This window comes from Tenrec ecaudatus, chromosome 16, assembly GCF_050624435.1.
Source record: "Tenrec ecaudatus isolate mTenEca1 chromosome 16, mTenEca1.hap1, whole genome shotgun sequence".
Lineage (NCBI taxonomy): Eukaryota > Metazoa > Chordata > Mammalia > Afrosoricida > Tenrecidae > Tenrec > Tenrec ecaudatus.
Genome location: NC_134545.1, coordinates 211978 through 236932, shown reverse-complemented (window position 1 = coordinate 236932; position 24955 = coordinate 211978). Strand labels below are relative to the sequence as shown.

Genomic DNA, 24955 nt, shown 5'->3' with positions numbered 1-24955 from the left:
CCCATTTGATCTTTTTGGGGCCCTTGTCAAAGATCAGCTGTGTGTATGCTGATGCTTTTATTTCTGGGTTTTCAGTTCTTTTCCATTGGTCTGAGTATCTGTCATTTTACCAATACCATGCAGTTTTGAGAACTGTGGCTGTATAGTATGTGCCAAAGTCAGGTAAAGCAAGCCCTCCCACGGTGTCCTTCTTCTTGAGGAGTTCTCTGCTAATTGTGGGCTTTTTCCCTCTCCATATGAAGTTGGTAATCAGTTTTTCCATTTCTTTGAAGAAAGATGATGGTAATTGTATCGGGATAGCATTAAACTTATATAGTGCCTTTGGCAGAACTGACATCTTAACTATATTAAGTCTCCCAATCCAAGAGCAAGGAATATTCTTCCATTTGTTGAGGTCGCTCTTGGTTTCTTGTAATAGTGTTCTATAGTTTTCCCTATATAGATCTTTTGTTTTTTCAGTCAAGTGTATCCCTAGATATTTCAGTTTGTGTTTGGCTATTGTGAAGGGTACCACCTTTTTGATCTCTTCTTCTGTGGTCTTATCTGATGTGTATAACAGTCCGATGGACTTCTGTTTGTTGATCTTGTATCCTGCCACTCTGCCAAACTCTTCTATTGCTTCCAGTACTCCCCTTGTGGAACTTTTGGGATTTTCCATATATAAAATCATATCATCTGCAAATAACGATAGTTTCACCTCTTCCTTCCCCAGACGAATACCTTTGATGTCACTTCTTTGCCTTATGCTGTTAGCTAAAACCTCCAGCACGATATTAAATAGGAGTGGAGACAAGGGGCATCCTTGTCTGGTCCCCTTTTTCAGTGGGACTGTGTTAGTCTTTTCTCCATTGACTATGACTTTGGCTGTTGGTTTTTCATATATAGCTTGTATTGTCTTGAGGAACTTTCCTTCCATTCCTATTTTCGCTAGTGTCTTAAACAGGAATTGGTGTTGGATGTTGTCGAATGCTTTTTCTGCGTCTATTGATATTATCATGTGATTCTTATACTTTTTCATGTCAATGTGACGAATAATACTAATGGTCTTTCGTATGTTGAACCATCCCTGCATCCCTGGTATGAATCCCACTTGGTCATGGTGAATTATTTGTTTTATATAATTTTGTATTCTGTTGGCTAGTATTTTGTTAAGGATTTTTGCATCAATGTTCATTAGGGATATCGGTCTGTAGTTCTCGATTCTTGTGGGATCCTTGCCCGGTTTGGGTATCAGAGTTATACTAGCTTCATAGAAGGAGTTTGGGAGTTTGCCATCTTTTTCTATGTTCTGGAAAAGTTTTTATAGGATTGGTATTAGTTCTTCCCTGAATGCTTGGTAGAATTCTCCAGTGTATCCATCTGGTCCAGGGGATTTTTTTGTTGGTAATCCCTTGATAACCTTTTCTATGTCGACCAATGGAGATCCCCTCATAGAGGGGTTTAGGAGAGGAGATGGGTTAATTAGGGTGTGAGGTAGTATCGATGAAGAACACAGCTTTCCCCCAGATCCTGGATGCTTCCTCCCCCCAACTACCATGATCCGAATTCTACCTTGCAGGGCTGGATAGGACAGAGGCTGTACACTGGTGCATATGAGGGTTGGAGGTACAGGGAATCCAGGGTGGATGATACCTTCAGGACCAAGGGTGTGAGGGACGATGCTGGGAGAGTGGAGGGTGAGTGGGTTGGAAAGGGGGAACTGATTACAAGGATCCACATGTGACCTCTTCCTTGGGAGAAGGACAGCAGAGAAGGGGGGAAGGGAGACTCCGGATAGGGCAAGATATGACAAAATAACGATGTATGAATTACCAAGGGCATATGAGGGAGGGGGGAATGGGGAGGGAGGGGGGAAAAAAAGAGGACCTGATGCAAGGGGCTTAAGTGGAGAGCAAATGCCTTGAGAATGATTGGGGCAGGGAATGTATGGATGTGCTTTATACAATTGATGTATGTATATGTATGGATTGTGGTAAGAGTTGTATGAGTCCCTAATAAAATATAAAAGAAGAGAAAAAAATGATTAGGGCAAAGACTGTACAGATGTGCTTTATACAATTGATGTATGTATATGTATGAACTGTGAAAAGAATTGTATGAGCCCCAATAAACTGTTAAAAAAATAACAAAAAAAGAGACCTTCTTAGACATAACTGCAATACATTGAGAGACAGATCCACTGATCCAGGGTGATTAGGACCACAGTATCCAGAAACAAAGGGCAATTGGGAATGTTCTGCATCAAGCTTTAGTAAACAGCATCAGAAGAAGGAAAAGTGAACAAAGAAGCATCAGAAGAAGGAAAAGTGAACAAATTAAAAAATGTGTGGAAAAAAATTCTTGCAATAGACTTATAGACCACACAAATATGAATCTGCACAACCTTGAGACCACAAGAACTCTATGCCCCCTGGTTATTGCTAATAATTGCTCTGAAAGAGACCACATTAAGAAGGCCTACTCCCCCCAACTACCATGATCCGAATTCTACCTTGCAGGGCTGGATAGGACAGAGGCTGTTCACTGGTACATATGAGGGTTGGAGGTACAGGGAATCCAGGGTGGATGATACCTTCAGGACCAAGAGTGTGAGGGACGATGCTGGGAGAGTGGAGGGTGAGTGGGTTGGAAAGGGGGAACTGATTACAAGGATCCACATGTGACCTCTTCCTTGGGAGAGGGACAGCAGAGAAGGGGGGAAGGGAGACTCCGGATAGGGCAAGATATGACAAAATAACGATGTATAAATTACCAAGGGCACATGAGGGAGGGGGGAAAGGGGAGGGAGGGAAAAAAAAAAAAGAGGACCTGATGCAAGGGGCTTAAGTGGAGAGCAAATGCCTTGAGAATGATTGGGGCAGGGAATGTATGGTTGTGCTTTATACAATTGATGTATGTATATGTATGGATGGTGATAAGATTTGTATGAGTCCCTAATAAAATGTAAAAAAAGAGGAGAAAAAAATGATTAGGGCAAAGACTGTACAGATGTGCTTTATATAATTGATGTATGTATATGTATGAACTGTGATAAGAATTGTATGAGCCCCAATAAATTGTTTTTTAAAAAAAGAGATATTTCATGAAAAAGGTCAAACAGATGACAATAAACCAAATGAAATATGTTGCCAGCTAGTGGATTCCGACTCACAGCAACCTGTGCAGGGTTTCCAAAGATGTAAATCTGACTAGAGCAGCTGGTAGGTTTGAATGGCTGACCTTACAGTTAACAGTCCACATTGTTACTCACCACCACCACCAAGGCTCCTTAAACAGGTAGCAATGGACTTGTTAAAAGATGTTCAACATCAGTAATCATTAGGGAAGTGCAAAAGTAAGACCACATTGAAATATTACTGCATACCTCTTTGAACAGCTAAAATTCAATGAAAATAGCAACAATACAAAGTACTGCCGAGGGTGTGGAAGAACTAGATCGTCCAAACTTTGTTAATAGGGATGTAAAATAGAACAGTCACCTGGAAAATAGTTTGGCATTTTCATAAGAGAATTATGCGTCTTCCTGTGGTGAAAGGTCCACGGAAGTGCTGGTTCTTCCTTTCTGTTGTCGGCCTGAGAGCCTGTTGTCGAAATGGGCAAGTTCATGAAACCCGGGAAGGTGGTGCTTGTCCTGGCGGGATGCTATTCGGGATGCAAAGCCCTCATCGTGAAGAACATTGACAACGGCACCTCAGACCGCCCCTACAACCACGCCCTGGTGGCTGGAATCGACCTATATCCCCGCAAAGTGACAGCCGCCATGGGCAAGAAGAAAATTGCCAAGAGGTCGAAGATCAAGTCTTTTGTGAAGGTGTTTAACTAAAATCACCTCATGCCCATGAGGTACTCCGTAGACATCCCCTCGGACAAAACTATCATCAACAAGGACCCTGCTCTTAAATGCAAGGCCAGTCGGGAGGCCAAGGTCAAATTTGAGGAGAGGTACAAGACAGGCAAAAACAAGTGGTTCTTCCAGAAGCTGAGATTCTAGGTCTTGAGTCAAAATCATTAAAAATGGCCCCAAAATTAAAAAAAATTATGCATCGCTTAACTATGTAACCCAGGAATTGGAATCCTGGGCATTTTTCCCCAGAGAAATTAATCTGTGTGCACACAAAAATCTAGTTAATCTGAAACTCTATGGGATACTGCAAAAGATGTCAGTCTGAGTCAATTTGAACATAAAAATATATTATGGCAATCATTTATTATAACACATTGATAAAAAGGAATCCATGAGTACAGATACTAAAACAAATGAGTAGGATGGACATAAAACTTCCTTTTAGCAAATGACAACTCATAAATTTAAAATAAATGAGTCTGAGGAAATTGACATTTTAAACACTCTATGTAGCTTTGAACACTATAGTATTAAATTATGCAGGAAGCATTAAAAGACATGAGGAATATAGAGCCACAGGTAACCCCCCCTCACAAAATTGGCCAATGTTCAGTCATTACAGGAGGTAGCATATATGGATCAAGAAACCAGGGTACTGAAGGAAGAACATGTAGCAGCTCTGAAGGCTTTAATGAAAACCAAGGCTCCGGGAATTGACAGAATACCAGCTGAAATGTACGTTGATGAAGCGCGGGAAGCACTCATTCGGTTATGCCAAGAAATTTGGGCCAATTGACTGGAAGAGATCCATATTTGCTCCCATTCCAAGGAAAGGTGAGTCAACAGAATGTGGAACTTATAGAACATTATTATTATCACATGCAAGTAAGCTGTTGACGATCATTCAACAACTGAATGCAGTGCATTGAAGGGAGATGCCAGAAATTCAGCTGGAATTCAGAAGAGGATGTGGCGTATGGAATATCATTGCTGATGTCAGGTGGATCTTAGTTGAAAGCAGAGAATTTCAGAAAGATATATACTTGTGCTTTCTTGGCTATGCAAAGGCATTCAACTTTGTGGATCATACCAAACTGTAGGTAACTGTAGATAATGAGAAGTCCAGAATACTTCACTGTATGCACGTAGAACCTCTACATGGACCAACAGGCAGTTGTTCAAATAGAACAAGACTAGTGCATGGTTTAAAATCAGGAAAGGTATCCATCAGGGTTACACACTTTCACCATATTTACTCCATCTGTACAGTGAACATGTAACTCAAGAAGCTGGATTATATGAAGGAGGTGGCATCAGAATTGAAGGCTTACTAACATCCTGTGTTATGCAATTGGTATAACCCTGCTTGTTGAAAGCCAAGAGGACTTGATGCACTTCTGATGGAGACCAAATACTGCAGCTTTCAGTATGGCTTGTAACAATACAAAGAAACAAAAGTCCTCACAACACATCAAAGTTGTCAAGGATCTCGTCTTGCTTGGATCCAGTCAGTGCTCATGGCAGCAGCACAAACTCAAATGACATACTGTTTGGGGCATATCTGCTGCCCAAGAGCTCTTTAAAGTGTTGAGGAACAATGGCACCACTTTGCACACTAAGGTGCACTTGACAAACCAGGGTGTTTCCAGTTGCCCCATAGGCAATAAATCAGGCCAAAGCAGCACTGATGCACATCCATTATGGCCCAGGTGAGGACTATTGCTCACCATGGGAACAACTGTAAGGACGATGCAGGACTTGGCAGTGTTTCATTTTGTTGTCCATGGGGGTCATCGTGGGTCTAAGTCGACAGTAGGTAAACTCGGATAGATAGCTGGCCTTTACACATTTCATGAGACAAAAGCTGATGGTCAATGTAAGGTTAGACTACAAACAGCTGAATTCAGCACCTATTTCTGGACTGGAAAACAAAATGGTCTGAGTATCGATAAAATAATTGATGCACAAGGTAGAGACCACATTAGGTGATAGTGATGTATCAATATTTAATTTCATGAATTTGGTAATTATACTGGTTAAGTAAGAGCATTTTTTTTACTAAGGAGATAGGGACTGTTTGTGTAATGCTTTTTCCCTCTATGGCCTATCAGATTAGTATGTATGGAAATCATGTGGGATGATACAAAGCAAATCTGGGGGAAAGGAAACAATTGGTGACTCTAGATCACCAACTGGTTTGTAGATGTTCATAACATTATTTTCCAAACTATCAGATTAGTATGTATGGAAATCATGTGGGATGATACAAAGCAAATCTGGGGGAAAGGAAACAATTGGTGACTCTAGATCACCAACTGGTTTGTAGATGTTCATAACATTATTTTCCAAACTTGGAAAAGCAGCTTAGGAAGTGGCTTCTGGATGGGTATACCATTATCTAGAACCTCCAAAGTTGTGATACATCAGTGTGTATACCCACAAGAGCTTATTCTGTAGCCAAAGGGGATATGCTAACCCTTTAATAACCCATGGGACATTTGTAGGCATAGTAGGAAATGCTTATTCCGCTTTTAGTGTCTGTTGCCATCTAGTGCAGGTCTGCATAACAGCATGAATCTAAAGAAACGAGTCTTATTCCACTAATGTCCGCCACCAGACACCCCTTGGGATCTATGTCTCACACTAATTTCCATATTACCTTAAAACACACTTCCCCACCCCACCCCCATCATTCAAAATTCATTCATTATTGAAAAGATAATGGTTTCAGCAAGAAATTCAAAGCAGAAAATAATTCGATCTTGAAAGGGTTAATGGAAATGATGAGTTGAGTGTATTTTACTGTAATCCAGGTCAGTAGTTCAGCCCCATCAGCTGCTCCACGGGAGATGAGGCCATCTGCGCCTTTGAAAATACAGTCTCAGGGATTCAACGGGGGCAGTTCCAGTGGATGGCAATATAGTTCCATGCTTAACAATTATAGGTTTGCAAAACCCCCAAATAACTGCTGGCTCCCTGGAACTGGTGAGCCTGGCTCCCTCGCCTTTGGCAGGTCCTGCTCAACTGCGAGGCTCCGCCTCTGCCCTCGACACTTCACATTCACAGAGGAACACACACTGCCTTCTGTTGTCCCACTGTTGGGGATGCTGCTGTAGCTGGGCGCACCTGTGGGCCGGGGCAGCACTGACCGCCTGCACACAGGGATCACTCCACTGAATGGATGGAAGTGACAGATGTAAGTCTGACAAGCTCATCTGGGCAGCCATGTAGACTGGAGAGCAGATGCCTCTGGAGGGGTGGGTGAGGGGGACTACAGAGAACATAGAGGTAAGGATCACAAGACTGGCACACTGAAACAGGAGCAAATGACGATTCGTAGGGTTTTGGTGTCAGCTGGCAAGGTGAGAGAATGGCAGAGAAAAAGGCACACAAAACTGAAATGTCATGAGACAGCATGTGGCAAACCCCAGGAAGTGCTGGGAGACTGCCGGAAGGCAGCACCCTGCCATTTACTGAACATGTCCCCTGGGCCACTTTATTGATGCCATATCCCTCAACATCCAGGGTCCCTTTGTATGGATACCAAGACTGAAGTGACGGGGCCTGCTGAGAGAGTCCCATCTCCTCCACACCTGGAATTCTCTTCTAGGTCCCCAGCCAGCTCCCAGAGAGCAAGGTCTCATTCTTGCAGATTCAGACCCAGAGGCTATGTGGTTACTGCTGGGTAGGCCTGCCCTTTCAGAGTCACCTTCTCTCATCCTGCCTGTGGAGAGCTCTGCACCACCCACCTGCCTGGATGGAGTCAGGCAGACCGTGCCCCTCCTGGACTTTAGTCCTGGATCTGAGCTGAGGCTTCCAGCAGGGCGATACTCGTATGCAGTCACCCATGCCTCAGTTGTCTCTGAAATTACTAACCCCAAATGTCCCCTTTGTGTTCTTCCTCCAGAGACCAATGGTGTCACCAGCAGATGGTTCCTGTTCGGTGTCACGCTGAGCCTATAAGGTTGGTTCAGCGCCACAGAGGGGGTGTCACCAGACCTCTGCAAGGGCCCAGTGCTGCCACCACCACCCACATCTAGCCCCATTGACTTATCTTCCTACTCCCAAGGCGTTCAGTATGATTTAGAACCTGTCCCAACTATCCCATGTGACCAGCTGTGAACTGGGACAGACTCACAGAAAGCCTGCTTCTGGAGACAGCCTATTTTGAAAGGACCACCTTCCACACTCACCAACCAGTGGGAGTCCAGTGCCTTTCAGGTCAGGAAGTGGAAGTCCCTAGAGCTGGAGGTGCACAATGATGTGAGGACAGAGATGACCCCCTCAGAACCCAAGGGACGAGGGAGGAGGCTGAGGGAGAGTGTTGTCCTTCGTTCTTTGGTGACGTGGGAGGGGCCAGGGAAGCTGCAGACCCAGCAGTGCTCAGCCCTCTCAGCTGACACTGACCCACACCCATGCAGCCAGGAGCTGGGAGAGGGGGACGCAGGCAACAGCCTTTCAGAGCCACATGGAAGTTCTTTTTTGTGGGGCGGCTGGTTCAGAAGAACAGAAGTACAAAAACCGAGCCAACACTGCAGGAGTCCACCTTCCAACCCCCCAGATGCTTTGCTGCTTGCTGTTCAGCCACCATGGGCCTCCTTCGTGGCTCAGCACCAGGTCATGGCTCCATCCCAGAGACCCAAGAGCTTGCTGGAACCAGGCTCCGCAGGTCCCATGATCGCTGGAGGAAGGAGGGTGGCAGTGTGCACCACTGGAGCTGCCTTCCTTCCATGGGCAGACTCAGAAAACCCTGGGGGCATAACATGTTCCCTGATAGCGTGTCCTCTGGATCAGGACACCAGTGATGTATGTCTGCGCTGGGCAGTAGGGCCACCTGAATCACAGACCAAGGACTAGCAGGAGCACGCTCCCCCCGCTGGCCTGTGCCCACAGCTGCTAGGTCTTCACATGGTGACTCGGCCATACCCTGGGCAGGTGCCTCTGGTAATGGAACCCACATCTGTCTATAGACAGCAGGGAGAACTGTCCCTTTGTCACCAAGAGCTGGAGCCTCAGGTCAGGTGTGAGATGGGCCTGAGGGCAGGGAGACCACACAGCTGGCTACTAGAGAGCAAAAAAAAAAGGCCTTTCCCAAAGACAGAAAGCTGCTTCTCAGTGTGTGTATCAAGAGCAAGGCAGTTGAAAATCGTATTCCTGAGAAGCAAAAAGTTTTTAAGTTTGCAAACAAATATAACATGTGATTTCAACAAAAGGTTAAACACATACACAAATTGTTTTTTAAAAACCAACAGCATTTCAAGTATTATTCCAGATGGGATGGCGATCCTACTATGGGCAGAATGAGGGAGCGGAGGTCCCACCGCACTGAAAGCTGACCCCAGGGGCTCTCTCCATGGGATCTGGGACCTTGGCAAGATGGACAGAGGGAAGTGAAGCCAGAGCATGTGGCAAGGACACAAGGGGCAGAGCTGGGTCAAGGGGGCTGTTTTGTACTCTCACAGCACCTGGCCTCCAACACCACATCTTCAAAGGCCCCAGGGACACAGTGAGGGATGAAAGATGTGAAATAAGCAAGGACGACCTGGTTGTGGCAAAGAACAAGAGGAGAAGAGCTCGGCAGGGTCCCGGCCTGCCTGAGAGATCCCTGAAACTGAGTGCTGGTGGCTGCTGTGCCCGGCTGCACCGCTCACTGCTGGCGGGAGAGCAGCGCACAGGAACCACACTACCACTCGGAGCTGTGCAGACACCTGACTTACACGTGTCTGCAGGGGAGTGGTGCTGACAACACCGGGAGCGCCAAGGTTAGCAGTTGTGGTTTTTTAAAAAAGAAACAGGACCATTCTTCCAAATACCACACTATTTCAAATTTTAGTCAATTTGTAAATTATATTATTTGTGCTACTGCTGTGATATTTAAATCTTATTAGGAGGTAAGCACCAAACCTACGGAAATAAAATCTATCAAGAGCTGTGGTTTCCCGCAGCAGCTGTAAACTCCCACCCCTGTTCCCGAAACAAGGTGGTCGGATGCACTTGTTTTTCTCCAAGGAGGCTTTGCCTGAAAAGAGGTGTACTGCAAACAAGTTGTAGAAAATGTAGGAAGACCAAACCTCGATCTTGTCATCTGTACAGAGGAGCATGGTTTTCCAATGGTAAGCTCTCAGACGCCTGTCTCTGGCTGCCTGCGGACGCTGAAGGAGCTCGGGGGCTCGTGACCCCGGGACCCTGTGCTGGAGTCAAGCACCTAGTGGGAAGACGGTGGCGGGTGAGCCAGGTCTCCGGGCACTTGGGAATATCTCACCCGAGGAGAAAACGCCACAAAGTGAGTGTCATGCCCGAATGCTGGACTTAAGAACCCCCTTCCCCTGAGAAGGGAACCAAGAGCATGCCCTTAGGATGTGTACGTTCAGAGCAAAGTCTTTGAAAAACGTGTCATTTAAACTTCGGCTTGCCAGTCATTTCTGCACTTCATCTGATACTTAGTTCTTGAATCGCGTTTGTTCACAAATATGATTAAATTTCCTACAAGAAGAAAATGGTCAAATTACACAAAAGGAACATTAGTCATTCTTCACATAAATGACAATTTGGAAGAACATGGGAGAATTAAATAAGAAAATGGAAAGAATCTGGTGCATCTCCAGAGGCAGCTTTTTCCTCCTTTCTTATATTTAAAAACACAAGTCAACATGCTTTAGAAAACTTTCCAGGCGAAGAGGTTTAAAAGCTGAGGTCTATGGGAGTGCCCCTGGGTACTGTGGGCACCCCACTACCACCAGGAGGGGGCATGAAGCTGGGTGGGATGAAAGCCACCTCTGATCCATGACTGAAGCAGACATGGGTGCAGTATGCATGGGATAACAAGGCTGAGAGTGGTTTGCCACTTACTAATGAGATCTCTTCCCAGAACAATACAGTCCCTTCCATACACTGCTTAGACTCAGAGGCAGAACTAACTGTTCCTCCCACAAGACTGTTCCCTGGAAGGAGTGGTTGTCTCTCAAGCATCACTCTATTTCACACTACAAACTGCTATTCGGAGATGACGTATTAGTCTGAAACAACGTGGATCTGTGGCTCATTCTGGATCTATGCAGCAGTCAACTTATTCACAGTTTGAAGATGGATGTGGAAAAATGATTGTCAGACGTGTGAGCTCTTTGTTGCAGAGGAATGCTGAGCGTGAACAAGCCTCACAGGCATGATCACACAACTCAGGTAGCACTCCCAAACACCTGGTGTTCACACGTGCTACGTCTCACACTGCCCGGAGGAAGGAATGCTGTGCTCTGGAAGGATGCCAGGAGCCTGGAACATGAGTGTAAGCCGACGTGGAGTTGATGGTGACAACATCAGCTGTATGAAAGCACTTTGTGACAGCCAGCAGGTAATCAAGTTCAGCAATGCACAATTCTTAACTGTTTCACAGTGTGTGACTTCATGGAGCTGTAAAAGCTCAAGTTAGAATATTCATATGCAGGCTATTGACGGTTTTAGATATATCCCTAAAAGGATATATGCCTTATAACCCTGTATCAGGCTGGCTAAAATGCTTACACAAAACCATTGGAAAAATGAGATGGCCTCCCTGGCGGGAGGCCCCGGCTAAACCCACTCACTTACATGGCATGGTGTGCTTTCACCTGAGTTCTGCAGTTGCGACCCCAGTAGCAATCAGGACGGGATGTGACAGCCACTGAGAGGGAGAAAACAACATGGAACATGAAAACATACACACTGCATTTGAGTAGAGCCCTACGCAGAAAGTGCAGCCCAAATACACACTGTTGGACCACTTTTTAACTACAGGCAGTCCCCTGGTGATACAGCCTAGTTATAATACAAACCATGTTACAGACAGGAACTGGAAACAGGGAATCCAGGACCCATGATTCCTTCAGGACCAGTGCTGAGAGTGGCAATACTGAGAGGGTGTTGGGAGGGTGGGTTGGAAAGGGAGAACCGATTACAAGGATCTACATATTACCTTGTCCCTGGGGGATGGACAACAGAAAAGTGGGTCAAGGGAAACGTCAGGGCAAGACAGGACAAAATAATAATATATAAATTATCAAGGGTTCATGAAGGGAGGAGGGAGCGGGGAGGGGGGGAAAATGAGGTCCTGACGCCAGGGGCTTAAGTGGAGAACAAATATTTGAGGGCAATGAATGTACAAATGTGCTTTAAAAAAAAAGCCACAGAGTGGCAGAATAGATTATTTTTAAATAAAGCATCATCGTGGAGAGCAAATGTTTTGAGAATTATGAGGGTAGCGAATGTATTAATGTGCTTTATTCAGTTGCTGTATGTATGGATTGTGATAAAAGTTGTATGAGCCCACAATAAAATGACTTAAAAGGAAAAAAACAATACAAACCATGCTTACAGGCATCGAGGGAAGGGTAAGGGGAATACCCTCAGGGCATGTGGGGAACAATTACTGAGTTAAGTGAGCGCCTTCCCACCATCTGATCGTGATGACAAAGCGGAAGAGCTAAGTGGGAAAACTGTCCATTTCTCATGAACACCAAACTGAGAACTTGGCCTCACTGATAATGGACTAGCTCAGCGATGAGCAGGTAGTGGAACTGAGAGATGACGACAGAATGGCTTTTGAAGTGGAGAGAGATGCTGAAGAAGAAGAAAGAGTAAATAAGAAGGGGTCACCGTGTGTTACAGTGGAAAGACTAGCTGGAGTTTCCCTATATGAAACCCGGGGTTTGAAAACATACACGCTTACTGCAGAGCAATATGCAGATTTCGCAAGTAGTGAAATGTAGCCGCAAAATATATACAGAAAAAGAGATAAGGACCTACTCTCCCTGGTCTTCTGACTAGAAACGCCAGCTGCATTCCCAGGACTACTGCAGAAGCTCCCACAAGCAGAGTTGTTATTGCACACGGCAAAATGCCAATGTTGTCCAACAGTTGGTCACTGAGAAAACTTTTACGGTTTGTGTGTTCATGTCTGTATGTCGTCAAATATGTATAAGCTTCCAACCCTCAAAGACACAGAAGGATGAGATAGATTCCCAAAGATTAGGACAATAAAAAGCAATGAACAATGAAAAGGAAGGGTTTAACTTCCATCAGCTCAGACTTACAATGGAGTGTCCAGGAACAGAACCCTGTTGTACACTGGGAATATTTATATTTGGGGAAAGGAAGGGAAGCAATGTTTAATTAAAAACCCAATTTGAGAAAATAAATTAAGTAGGTGCCCACAAGATGCTGTCATGCATCTTTAGAAAAGCTGCCCTGCCTCAAATCAGGATCAGCAAACAGAGCTTGTCCCTTGGTACACACCAGCTGGCTGCCGGCTGCCACAGGGAACCTTCACCTTATCTGTCGGCTCCCCAGGGTGTGCTGGGCCCACAGAGCGAAGTCCCAGGGACTGCGCTGAAGGGACAGACAGAAGCGCATTGTGCCTGAGAGTTCCTTACCTGGCAGTTCAGAAGCAGGAATGTTCTGCCGGTACTGGTAGGCCAGCTCCCGGAAGCTTCGCAGGCCGCAGCAGTAGCACAGCACTGTGTTTCCCGTGATCCTGTAGTCTAGAAGGAACACAAACTCCTGAAGGGTTCAGCCGGCGACCACCGATTTCTATGCACATGGTGGTAACAAGCCAAGAGAGACCAGGTGGGAGTCACCATGACACCATCAATGGCTGGGAACCCAGTCTTTTGCTCTTCCCTTACAAACTATCTAATTGTTTTTTCCTTTCGTGTGAGCCATATAATCCTCACATAAATGACATGACCACTAAAGAGGAAGTATTAAGACCCAGCTTATGGGTTTCCATGGGTAATTCAACCAGGGAGCTGCTCTCCCGCCCAAAAGACCAATAGAGGGAAGAATCTATCTATCTATCTGTCTCTCTCTCTCTCTATCTATCATCTAATCTATCTACTTTAAAGGTCCAAGCTCAATGTTTCTTTAAAATTCTAAAGTCCTCTGAGCTCTGATTTCTCTGCTGGGGTGTGGAGAGTCCAAGCCATGACACACCGAACAGATAGGCCCTGAGGTTAGGAGCAGCCAGCACACACACACTGCGTTCTCTCAGGTCAAGGTGCCACCTGAAGGGAGCTTCAGGCAGGACAACGCGTACCTGACAGAAGAAACACCCCCCTCTGCAGAGCCACCAGACTGTCTGTCAACAGGTTCTTCCAGGTCAAGCCCCGGGCTGCCAGGTAATTCTGTAAGGAGAGGAGAAGAGAGGACAATCAGGTGTTCATTTCGAGAACTATACTGTGACGGAGAGGGCAGACCGGGTTGTGAGGGATCTACGCAAGGTGGTACAAAGGCACAGCGACCTCAACAGACACAGCTGTCCTCCCACTGCCAGGACAGGAAAGCAAAATGGCAGCAAAGGGGCAAGACAGCAGTGATGTCAGAGGACCCAGCGACTGTGGGTTCATGCCTGATGGGTACAATCTGGAGCAGAGGGAAAACACTGGCCCACGGTGGGCTGATTGAGTCCCTGCCTCCAGCAAGGAGCAGTGTAGATGGCAGCGAGGTCTCTTCTGAGCCTCCCCAGCTCAGCAGGCTTTGACACACGATACCTTCAGGATGTCTGACTCATAGTTGTTGTTGTTCAGCACACCATCCAGACACTTGTCCCCAAGATTGAGCTCTGCTGACAGAAAGGCAGCATGTGATCACTAAGTAAGGACATTTAATGAAAGACCACTTTCTTGGCAATTAGATGACATTCCCTTCCAGCTATAGGTTCTAGGAAGAGGTAAGCTCATAGTGAAAGACAACCTTAAACCGAGTGACTATGTACTTGGAAGCTGTGGCAGGCAGCACTGGGTGAGCTGCTTTTCTGAAGGGCAACTTAGCTGCCCCTCTGAACCCAGCACTTCTCGTGACTAATGCCACTGCTAGGTTCTGATGCTTCTAAGAATGGGAAACCAGTGCAGTTCAGCAGGAAGAAGCAGTTACACACTAGGTGACTAGCAAGGCCCCTTCCCCTTCCACATGGCGTTGGCAGGGCATACCCCCACCCCACTCTGCCCTACCCCACCCACCTGGGCCGCCTTACCGCAGAGCTGGGCCAAGCAGCCGAAGCAGCCAGCTCGGGTGCAGCCCCAGTACAAGTGGCAGAAGGGCTGCAGACAGGCAGCACCTGGGGACAGGGGACAGTGGTCAGACTCGGGTTCCTGTGGGGTGGGAGTCCTCCTCCCAGCTAGTACACAAGGTGTGTGCTCCGTGGCGCCCACACTTCCAAACACTGCTGCGGCCACTACTCAGTCATCTTCAGCAAAACTTGACTACTGTGTGATAGGAACACTCTCACCTAAGAATCTCCAGATTCCGTTGCGTCATCTTAAAACAACAGGTTGGCTTACCTAGTAGCAAAAGGTCTGCTTTGGGCATTAAGCTCTGCTTAAGAATCATCAATTTGGGATCACACCTTGAAAGATTAGATAACCACGTAGGGGAGAGTGAGCCGTGGTTAAAGGGGGGGGGGAGAGGGGGGCAACTCAGTGAAGGAGGGTGACAACTGCACAACCCAAGGTCAATGTCATAGAATTGGACATGTAGAAACTATTTATTGGTAGCTGGTATCAAGTAGAAAGCAAATGTGAGGATGACAACAAATGTACAAATGTGCTTGACACAATGAATGGATGTATGGTTTGTGATAAAGAGTTGTATGAGCCCCCAATAAAATGATTTAAAAAAACCTGTTTATTGGTGCATCATGTTTTGCTGTGCATATGTTCACCAAAAGAAATATACATATTTTAAGGTGGCAAGGGTAGGATCATATTAGTATAAAGAGAAAAACACAAAATTAAAAATTTTTTTTTAAATCACAAAGAAAGCATCAGTGGGAGAAGATCCCCATCAACATTCAAAAACCCAGGGAAGAAATTTCTGTCCTGGAACAACTAAGAGATGTTTAAAACAAATTCAGGTCGCATCTATGGGGAGGTGGACTGGCCAGGGATCCAGAGTGATCCAGCATCAAGATGACAGTGGTCTCTGCCTGTGAGCAGGGCTGTTCAGTACCCTTGCCTTTGCTCGAGCAGATCTGCCATCGGGTCGGTCTGACTATATACTTTATAGATGGGTTTTGGGTTCCCACTGTCCTCCAGAGCCTTACACAAATCGAGTGTTTATAATTTTAGCTCTGAAACTTTTCTATTAACCATATTTGAGGTTTGTAATTGCCATCTTCAGATCACACAAGCTGGTGTGCTGCTTCTGTGTGGACTCAGTTGATTTCTTGATTAAATGGCTGCTTGGTTATCAAGAAATAAAATTGGGGGGAGGAGGAATTCTTACAAATAAGTATGAAAAAACAAAATTCCATTTAAAAAAGCAAAAATTTGAGCCGACATTTTATTATTTTTTTTCATATGACAATTGTTTAGTTTTCTTTTTTATATATATCAAATCACTTTATCGGGGGCTAGTACAAATTTTATCACAATCCATACATCCATCCATTGTGTCAAGCACATTTGTACATTTGTTGCCATCCTCATTCTCACATTTGCTTTCTACTTGAGCCCTTATCAGCTCATTTTTCCTCCTCCTCCCCCCTCCCTTATGAACCCTTGTTAATTTATAAATTTTTTTTTTGTCATAAGAGCCGACATTTAAACAAGGGATAAACACACATTTCCATTAACTGAATGAAAAGCTCAGTTTGGTGGTGACTGAAACACTAGGATCAGGGGCTGCAGTTTAGTTCTTCACCTGGTGTCGTAGGACAGAGCAGACGGGGCTGGGTGGGGACACCTGGTCAAGCAGGTGAGAGGTAGGTTGGTACCTAACTTCAAGTGTGAGCAAGCCCAGAGGGCCTGAGGGGTGGAAGGTGGGGCCACAAAGCAGGTACTCACACTGCTGAGGTGCAACTCGAGGGTCCTGCTCTCGCTCCGCTCTCCGGTCAGGCATAGGCTGGAAGCAGCAGGTGCAGACGGCATGACTCCCCTGGGCTGGGCATACGTAGTCCTGGGCTGCTGTAGCAGTGGATGGACACCAGCATCCACGAAGACCATGGGTGAAAAGCACACATCAGAAGCAGCCTCAGGTGAAGGCAGGTAAACACAAGAGTGCAAATGGCTAACCCCCACCACAGAAACCAAGTCAGAACACATTCAGCATCTTTCCAATGAACAGACACAAAAGAGCCAGTTACATGAAGAACCGAAGGTCAACACAAGGGTGGGGGTGGGCAGTTTCTCACCTGTTGGGAGGCTAGCAGATGTGGATGGGGCCTCCCCTGGGACTTGCAGAGCCCCCTGCTCACTGTTGGGCCCTGGGCAGGGCAGTGGCTGCGCCTGCCTCCTGGACTCCGGGCACTGTCTGCACACGATGTACGGTTGACTGCAGCGAAGCATGGAAGAGATGTGATCATCGATGTGGACAGCACAGGGGAGCCTGGGCCCTGGACACACACTCACTGCATCTCTCAGAAAAAGGCCTGCAGCCTCTCTGGCAGGGCCACTAAGCTAAACTTCTTTGGGCCTGATGTTTGCCCAATCTCACCACTCCTCGGGTCTAGCCACCTCAAGTGTCTGAAGGACTTCTCCAGCCGCAGAGGAGTCCGTGGTAGGGCCGTACCCAGTGCCCAGCACTCAACACTGAACAGCACACTTGAGGGACCCAAGACTTCACTTCCAGGCTCTGCTCACATATTTGACAGACAACACAGTACACTAAGCCACTGCCCGGGACTGACTGCCTGCTTATCCCCACCACTCGAGAGTGTGCTTGCAGTTCTGAGGTTTTGACGGAGCTCACAGGCGCATGTGGTGGCCTCAAGCTACGCTCCCAGGCGTTCCCCAGCCTGTCCTGGAACCAGGCACGATGCTCACATGATGGTGAATCCGAACACAGTGAAGAGTGCACTGGTGGGACCACCACCAGGCCTGCCTTAGGTCTTCAACGTACTCGGCAGATGTCCAAAGAATATGTGCAAAGGGTCTTGCACGCTGATGGACAGGAGGAGGAAACCTAGCACGCCTGCTTGAAAGTGACCACTGTGACCCCTTCCCCACAGGCCCATACTACACCTCCACACCACTCGCCAGACTCATGCATGACAATGAGGCCTCAGTGTGGGCAGGACATTGTGCCTGCCTAGCACCTCTCCTCTCAGCATGGTGCCTATGGCACCACTATCCCCACGCCCCAGTGCTGTGAGGGCATCACCTGATGTCCGAGGACTCGCTGTCAACATCCGACAGCTCCAGCAGGTCTTCTGAGCTGCCCTCCTCATCTGAGAATGACCTCCTGACCTTGGGCTGCAGCATGTCCTGAGTGATCTTGTTCCTGGCATCCATGCTCCGCATGTCTTCCTCAGTGCGGCCCTTGTCTGCAATTCAGAGCAGCCATTCAGGGGGGCGTGCTCTGGCATGCAGAGGGCTGCCCGGTGGACCCAGTGGCCCAGCTTGCCTGGGTGCTGGGTGAGGTAGGCCTCCACCAGGTTGTTGAGGATGTGGTTCTTGCAGATCCGCTCCACCAGGCAGCGGCACGTGGGGCACAGGGACGAGCGCTCCATCCAGCCAGAGTAGCAGGCAGCGCAGAAGGTGTGCATGCAGGGCTGCAGGCTGCAAGTATAGGGGGCGGGATGCAGTCCTCTGTTGGGACGTGGTGGGAGGGGGGTCTTTCGTCCTCTGGAGGTGGGGGGCGGGGGGACCTGCAATCCTCTATGTGGGTGAAGGTGCGGAAGGGCTGCAGTCTTCTGTGTCGTGTAGAGATGTCATTGGCTCACACGGGTCTGGGCTGGGACCATTAATCTAAATTTTGCAACTTCCAAAACACAAACAGCAGAGAAACTAAAAGTACGCTAAAAAGATCCTTGTTAAGGCCGAAATCCACATAGGCTGTAAGCCTCACATTCCCACAGAGAAGTGAGGTGGAGGCTCCTCCAGGGCTGTTATTCCTGTGATACTTGTTCCAGATTAAATAACACATTTCTTTAACTAGGAGACCCTTCAGATGCCATCAATGGTCACAGGATGGATTCTACCCTCAACCCCCTGAAAGCTATGTGGCCCCATCCCTGACAAACATGCGCCTACGACGTGCGTGCTCCCACTCAGCGCACCTCACGCAGTCGTGCAGCAGCTCCTGACAGATGATGCAGGTGAGAGTCTCCTCCATTCTGTCTGGCTTCACAGCTGTAGCTCGGCTGTCCTCTCGCCCGGCCAAGGGATCCTCACACGGGTTGAGAACAGCTGCCCCGGCTGTGGGAAGACAGGGCAGCTTTAGTCTCGACTAGGGAAGAGATAAATGCTTGGTCTCTTAGGTTTCAGCTTACAAAACGGAAACAACTTCATGAGTACCGAGTCCATACCAAGTCATCTCGACCCTGGAGGGCAGAGTGGAGTTGCTCCATCGGTTTCCTAAGTGTAAAAATATTTAGAAGCAGGGCTGGCTGGTGGGTTTGAACCACCCACCTTTGACCTAGTAGTCAAGTTTTCAACCACTGTGCCACAGACTCAGAAAATCCTTAAGGTGGCTCCCCCCACCCCCACCACAGATGGGTGTACACACACACACACACAGTGAATGCCATAAAGTGATGACCAACACACAATATGATTAGTTGTCAGACAGCACATGTACGTGATGTCATCTTATTTTGGCGTGCAGACAGGAACAGGAAAAGTTGGAAAGCAAATGTTGGGGGATGCTAATTATGGGTTTTCATCAGTTTTACTGTCGTCTGCTTCAGTGCCACTTCTTAAATTTTTCTAGAATGATGTCATGAATTACTAACAATTTTTTAACTTTAAATACGATATTTAAAAGAAAACACAAGGATACTGTCTGTATCCCTCCTTGAAGGAACAACTTGTACATCTTTTGGGAGGTTTCTTACATCACTTTTCCCTGCATTTCTGAATTATAATTTATCAATTTCAGACATCACCTAACAACATCTACTTAGATTCTACTCCCCTTGCTCCCTCTCCCCAATATTTTAACACCATTAGTATATTCCATTTGTTGACAATACAACTATATTGTATTAGTTATTGTCTTATACACCGTTAGTAAATTGTATTTGTTATTGTTTTATTGTATTTGTTATTGTCTGCTTCCAAGTCTGTGAAAAATGGAATTAAAAGATAAAAGGTCTTTTCCACGAACGTTTTAAAGCTCCCTAACATAAGCACTGTTCACTGTTGAGTCAATTGGTATTCTGTAATTGTTCTCCCTTACACAAATGTTCATTTTTGCTGGAACTAAAAACTGCCCAGTCTTCACACTTGATTTACAAAAAAAATATGGACTACCCACAAATACTTTCCATGCCCTCTTAAAAGTCTAGCGCTTATCAGACAGTCTACCCTCCCTTTCCTGGCAGCTCCCTCCACATGGCTTCAGCCTGGCCAGCTGGCATCTGGTCTGATACATAGCTACGATTGTCCGATAAATACATTTCAAGTATATCTTATGAGATCTTTAACCTAAGTTTTCAAAGTATAGATTTTCTTTAAATCTCTCCTGCGAAGATTAAAAGAAAGATAAAATGAGGAGGGTTGAAGCACTTGCTGCTGAGGACTAAGGACTGCAGCCTTCGGTATAAATTACACTTTACTGTAAAGAACAAAACGCTCACAACTGGACCTACTGGTAACATCACAATAAATGGAGAAAAGATTGAAGTCATCAAAGATTTAATCTTGCTTGGATCCACAATCAATGCTCATGGAGGCAGTAGTCAACAGATTAAAACATGTAGTATAATGTATTATAATGGGCAAACCTGCTGCATAAGACTTCTTTAACTTGCTGAAAGACAAAGACGTCACGTTAATGACTAAGGTACACCAGACCATCACTGTGCTACTCTCAATCACCTCACGTGCACGTGAAAGCGGGACTGGAAAGGGCTGGGGAAGAATACGGAAAGGGCCATGGACTGTCAAAAGAAATAACACAGCTGTCCTAAAAGAAGTACAACGACTGAACTACTGAACTGCAATGTATGGAAAATATATGCTGATAAAACATTTGGTTTTTGTGTTTTTTTAAGACCTTAAAAAAAATTGTAGTACAGTAGGAATGCTCCCTAGAGGCAAGAATGGCAAGAATTCATCTCATGTACTTTGATTATGTTATCAGTCCCTGGAGAGGGACATCGTGCTTGAATCTTTACATTGGTGCTGTCAGGTGTCCACGAATTAGGCCCACATGGTAGTGACCCTCTGTACTACAGAACAAAACGCTGCCTGCCTGGGCCTGCGTCACCTCACGATTGTTCTGATGCTTGAGCCCATTGCCGCAGCCACTGCGGCCATCTCAGTGAGGACGGCCGGCACTGCCTCTCCACTTCACCAAGCAGGATGTCAGATTTTCACTTTGGAATCATGAGCATTTGCAAGTGTCAGTCTGAGGCTGTGTCACTTTGAGAGTGACACATGGAAACGAGCAGTCTGTGGAGCAGATCTGGCATGCACCAAGGCAAAGAGCCCTCATCACTGCCATTTCTCACCTTCTCTCATCTTCTTTCTCACGGGCTCCCAGTCCTCCTGATCCTGGGACTCCAACAATGGCGGCGTGCCCCCTCTGTCATGAAGCACAGCCGTGCTGCGGGAGGCCTCCTCATCCACCATGGTGAGACTGTGTCCCTGTGAGGGGGAGCCTGCAGCAAAGAAAGCAAGACGTTCTGTCTATTCAGTTTGGCGAAAGTCCAATGAGCTGAGGCTAAATTTGTTCTCACACACGATGGTAATGCAAGACAGCACAGGCTAATGGTTTATTTGGAATGTTCCATTGAGATAGTTGATATTTTCTTTCACTCAAGGGCTTGAGATCCAAGCCAAACCAAACTCGCTTCCTTCAAGTCAATTCTGACATCGAGTAACCCTAAAGGAGAGAACAGAAGTATCCCACGGGCTTCCGAGACTATGAATCTGTACTGGAGCAGAAAGCCTCAACTTTCTCATGACAACCCCTGCTGTCTTTGAACTGCTGACCTTGTAGTCAGCAGCCCAATTCATAACTCACAATGCCACCAGGCATCTGAGATCTTTCAAATGAATTAGGGCTTAACAGACTATCAGGAGATGGCCTGGCAGGAATCCTCCGAGCTGTTCTCCTGGCTTCAGAAGCAGTGGTGAGGGCCGGTGCTTGCTGTGCACTGGCCTTCTTGCAACTACAGAACCAGGAGAACATAGGCCTTTATCGTGTGTCCCAGAAAAGTCACAACAGCATATGGGAATATTGTTTTTTAGGGGGCTGAGTGGCATAGGTCTGGGGAGAGTGCAGAATAATTTTGCAGCTAAAGACCCAAGTTAGGTAAAGGGGCTCCGGGACATGGAAAGTGGCAGATGCTACAAGGCCTTAAAGACAGTCAAAAACAGGGCAGGGTGATTGCCTGTATTCCATAGTACTAAGAAATTAAAGAACAAAGCAAATCGTAAAGGAGACAGGGTCAAGTAACATGTGAGAGACTTCTAGAAGGCCTCTTAGAAGACATGCTGAGTGCCCACGTTTACTGCCTCTCCTGCCCCAAACCCCATTGTCATGGATTGAATTGTGTCTCCTGAAATACACATCAACTTGACTGGGCTATGATTCTCAAGGTTTAAGCAGCTGTGCTGTTGTCCCCCATGATGTGATAAATCAATCAGTTATTAGTAGATAAGGGTGAAATAAGTGGATTAAATGGGATTAGGTTGGCAACCCTATCCAATGTAAAGGGAGTTCCTCTGGGATGTGGCCCATAGGACCTCTGAACTCTTGTAGGCTAAAAGGAGAGAGAAGTAATCAGAGAAAGTGGGGATCCACTATTGTCAAGAAAGAAGAACAGAAAGTGGAGCATGTCCTGTGGATCAGGAGGTCCCTCAGCTGGGAACTTCCTAGAACCAGAAGACACAGAAAGAAAGCATTCTTCGAAAACTGGTACTTTAAATGTGGACTTCTAGCTTCCTAAGCAGTGAGAAAAGCCATCCATGTGCTAAAGCCCCCATTATAGCAGCACTAGCTATTAAAATGATCGTTCGAGAGAGACAAAAACAAAGAATATCCTGTAGTGAAGTCGCCAAGCTGACCAATGAGATAGTGGGAGAAAGTTGCATAGAGAAGATGAACTGACAAAGCCATGTCAACAAATGTCCTGCTTCCTGACGCACCCTGTTGACTGTCTTTGAATGCTGTTGTGATGCTTGGAACAGTGGAAGCCACTTTGTAAGGAAAAGATGAAAAGTATAAGGACAGGCAACCTGCCACAGCACTGAGGGATGCTCAGAGTTTTATGGGCTATCAGAGAGAGAACTGGGAGCCAGCCGCTTTTTCCCAGGCTTCTTGTTCCACCCACATTGTAACTGAGATTTAAAAGACTCTTACACCCTACCCTCAATCTGAAAACTGCTACACAGTCTAAGAATGGGGAAACCAAAAGTTCTATGAAATAGGACCCATTCCCAAGTAGGTAGAAAATATGATAAAATGTCACTAAAGAACATCACACAGCTTAGGGGAGAGAAAACACTATTGCTGATGGCTGTAGCTCATCAAAATTGACATTGTACAAAATGTCAATTCTTCCCAAATAAAAATCTTGGGAAGAGCAGAAAGGCAATACAGACTAGCTAAGGTTAAAAAAAAAAACACACCAAAAAATTAGCATATGTAATGTGCTCAAATTTAGGAAACTTACATACACATATACGTATACACACCACCACCACCACCTACGAGGGAGCACTCATGCCATACTAAACCTAGATAAAGTGAGTGAGTGCTTCCTGGTGACCTGGAGGAAGGAGAAAGGACAAGTGCAAGGGTGGTAACCTGGCTTGATAGCACACATTCAACAACGTGAAAGAAGCCAGACACCAAAGACCTCGTGTTATGTGACAACAATGACATGAAATCTTCCGAAAGGCAGAACCACAGAGACAGGAAGCAGGTCAGTGGTTGTTTGGGACCGGGGGCGGAGCAGCTAGAGAGTGGCTGCTCATGGAAACAGGAGTGTTGGGGCACTCGTGATGGTTGCACACCTTGGGAAGGTCCTGGAAGACTTGGACAGTCTATCTGTAATCCTATCTCAGCAAAGCTGAGGGGGCTGGGGAAGAATACACACTGCAGTCCTAGCCTTCAACAGTTCTCTCAGGGATGGAGTTACAAGGTCCTATCCCCCACTACGCAAATCTTACTGCAGAAGATCTTATGCTGAGTCCTCTAGCAGCTCTTTGGCCTTCATGACAATATAGACTAGGACTAACTCATGAGGAACACTGGCTTTGCGGGCCCTCTGAGAGCTGTTGGATGCGGGCAGGGGCTCCGCCTCACCAGGCTCGGAGGGGTCCTCATGCCCCACAGAAGCAGGCTCCGTGCACGAGGTAGAGGCCGTGTGGAAGAGGTCTGATGTCGACGTTGATGGCTGCGGCTCCTCAAAGCATGCCGGGGTGGCAGGTGGAGGTGGCAGGGGCAGGGTCCGGGCACCACTACCACTCCCTGTTCCTGAGGTATCTTTGGTCACGAGGAACACATTTTCTTTATTCGCGTCTGTAACCACAAAGTGAAGAAGATCAGGCACTCAGGGCTCATTGGGACACTGTTGCTGAAGCAGAGAAACCACAGCGAGGATGTTTTCCAGAGAGAACATGCACTACTTTGCTGTACTCACCAAAGGGCTCGTGTGCGGTGCCTGGCTTTTCCTGTAGAGACTCATAGAGGTATGCCACATCTAAAAGGAAACAACTGAAATCAGAGGCCTCCTGACCCATGAGGAAGTGAAAACTTTGTTTTCTCCATTTGTTCCCCAAATCCTCGGATGTCTCCCACTAGTCACTTCTTTGTCACATGGTCTTTATTGGCTAGTCTCACTTTTCAGCCACTAGCTCAAATGACCAAGTACAATGATTTTGAAACAAGTGATGAAAAACCTCTTGCCCAACTGTAAAATAAGTCAGCCTCAGGAACAAATATCTGAATTCAAAAAGTTGATTCAGGAAAGGCAGAGCAACTGCAAGGTAAGAAAGCCACGCCTGCTTACAGCCCCACTGGGGTAAACTGAGGGCCTGGATGAGAATGTAATGCAATGCAGCTAAATCACCCATGAGCATAATTACAGATCTGGAAAGCCAACTCTGGTGGGGAAAGACCCTCACAATTATGAGATATAAGTAAGTCTTAATATACATTCTCATGACTGGACACAGTCCTTCCAATAAT

At 46.4% G+C, this 24955-nt stretch overlaps 1 protein-coding gene and 1 pseudogene across 2 annotated transcripts in view; one reads left to right on the top strand and one right to left on the bottom strand.

The window, feature by feature from the left end:
• Positions 1 to 3578: 3578 nt before the first annotated feature.
• Positions 3579 to 4009, top strand: LOC142429176 (large ribosomal subunit protein eL27-like; annotated as a pseudogene).
• A 181-nt stretch (positions 4010 to 4190) lies between these two features.
• The window catches only part of CHFR (checkpoint with forkhead and ring finger domains), a 33612-nt gene continuing 12847 nt past the window's right edge, over positions 4191 to 24955 (bottom strand). Inside the window, exons 5-18 of one of the 2 annotated variants that reach the window (XM_075534466.1) lie at positions 24408 to 24467; positions 24071 to 24286; positions 21267 to 21416; positions 18870 to 19008; positions 18215 to 18369; positions 17972 to 18134; positions 17004 to 17143; positions 16657 to 16776; positions 14847 to 14930; positions 14365 to 14435; positions 13911 to 13998; positions 13249 to 13356; positions 11429 to 11501; positions 4191 to 10327 (exon numbers count right to left, since the gene is read on the bottom strand). In XM_075534466.1, coding sequence (XP_075390581.1) covers positions 10285 to 10327; positions 11429 to 11501; positions 13249 to 13356; positions 13911 to 13998; positions 14365 to 14435; positions 14847 to 14930; positions 16657 to 16776; positions 17004 to 17143; positions 17972 to 18134; positions 18215 to 18369; positions 18870 to 19008; positions 21267 to 21416; positions 24071 to 24286; positions 24408 to 24467 — 1610 coding nt within the window. In that variant the 3' untranslated portion in view covers positions 4191 to 10284. The remainder of the gene's footprint in view (positions 10328 to 11428; positions 11502 to 13248; positions 13357 to 13910; positions 13999 to 14364; positions 14436 to 14846; positions 14931 to 16656; positions 16777 to 17003; positions 17144 to 17971; positions 18135 to 18214; positions 18370 to 18869; positions 19009 to 21266; positions 21417 to 24070; positions 24287 to 24407; positions 24468 to 24955) is intronic. The other variant, XM_075534467.1, reaches the window with a different exon arrangement.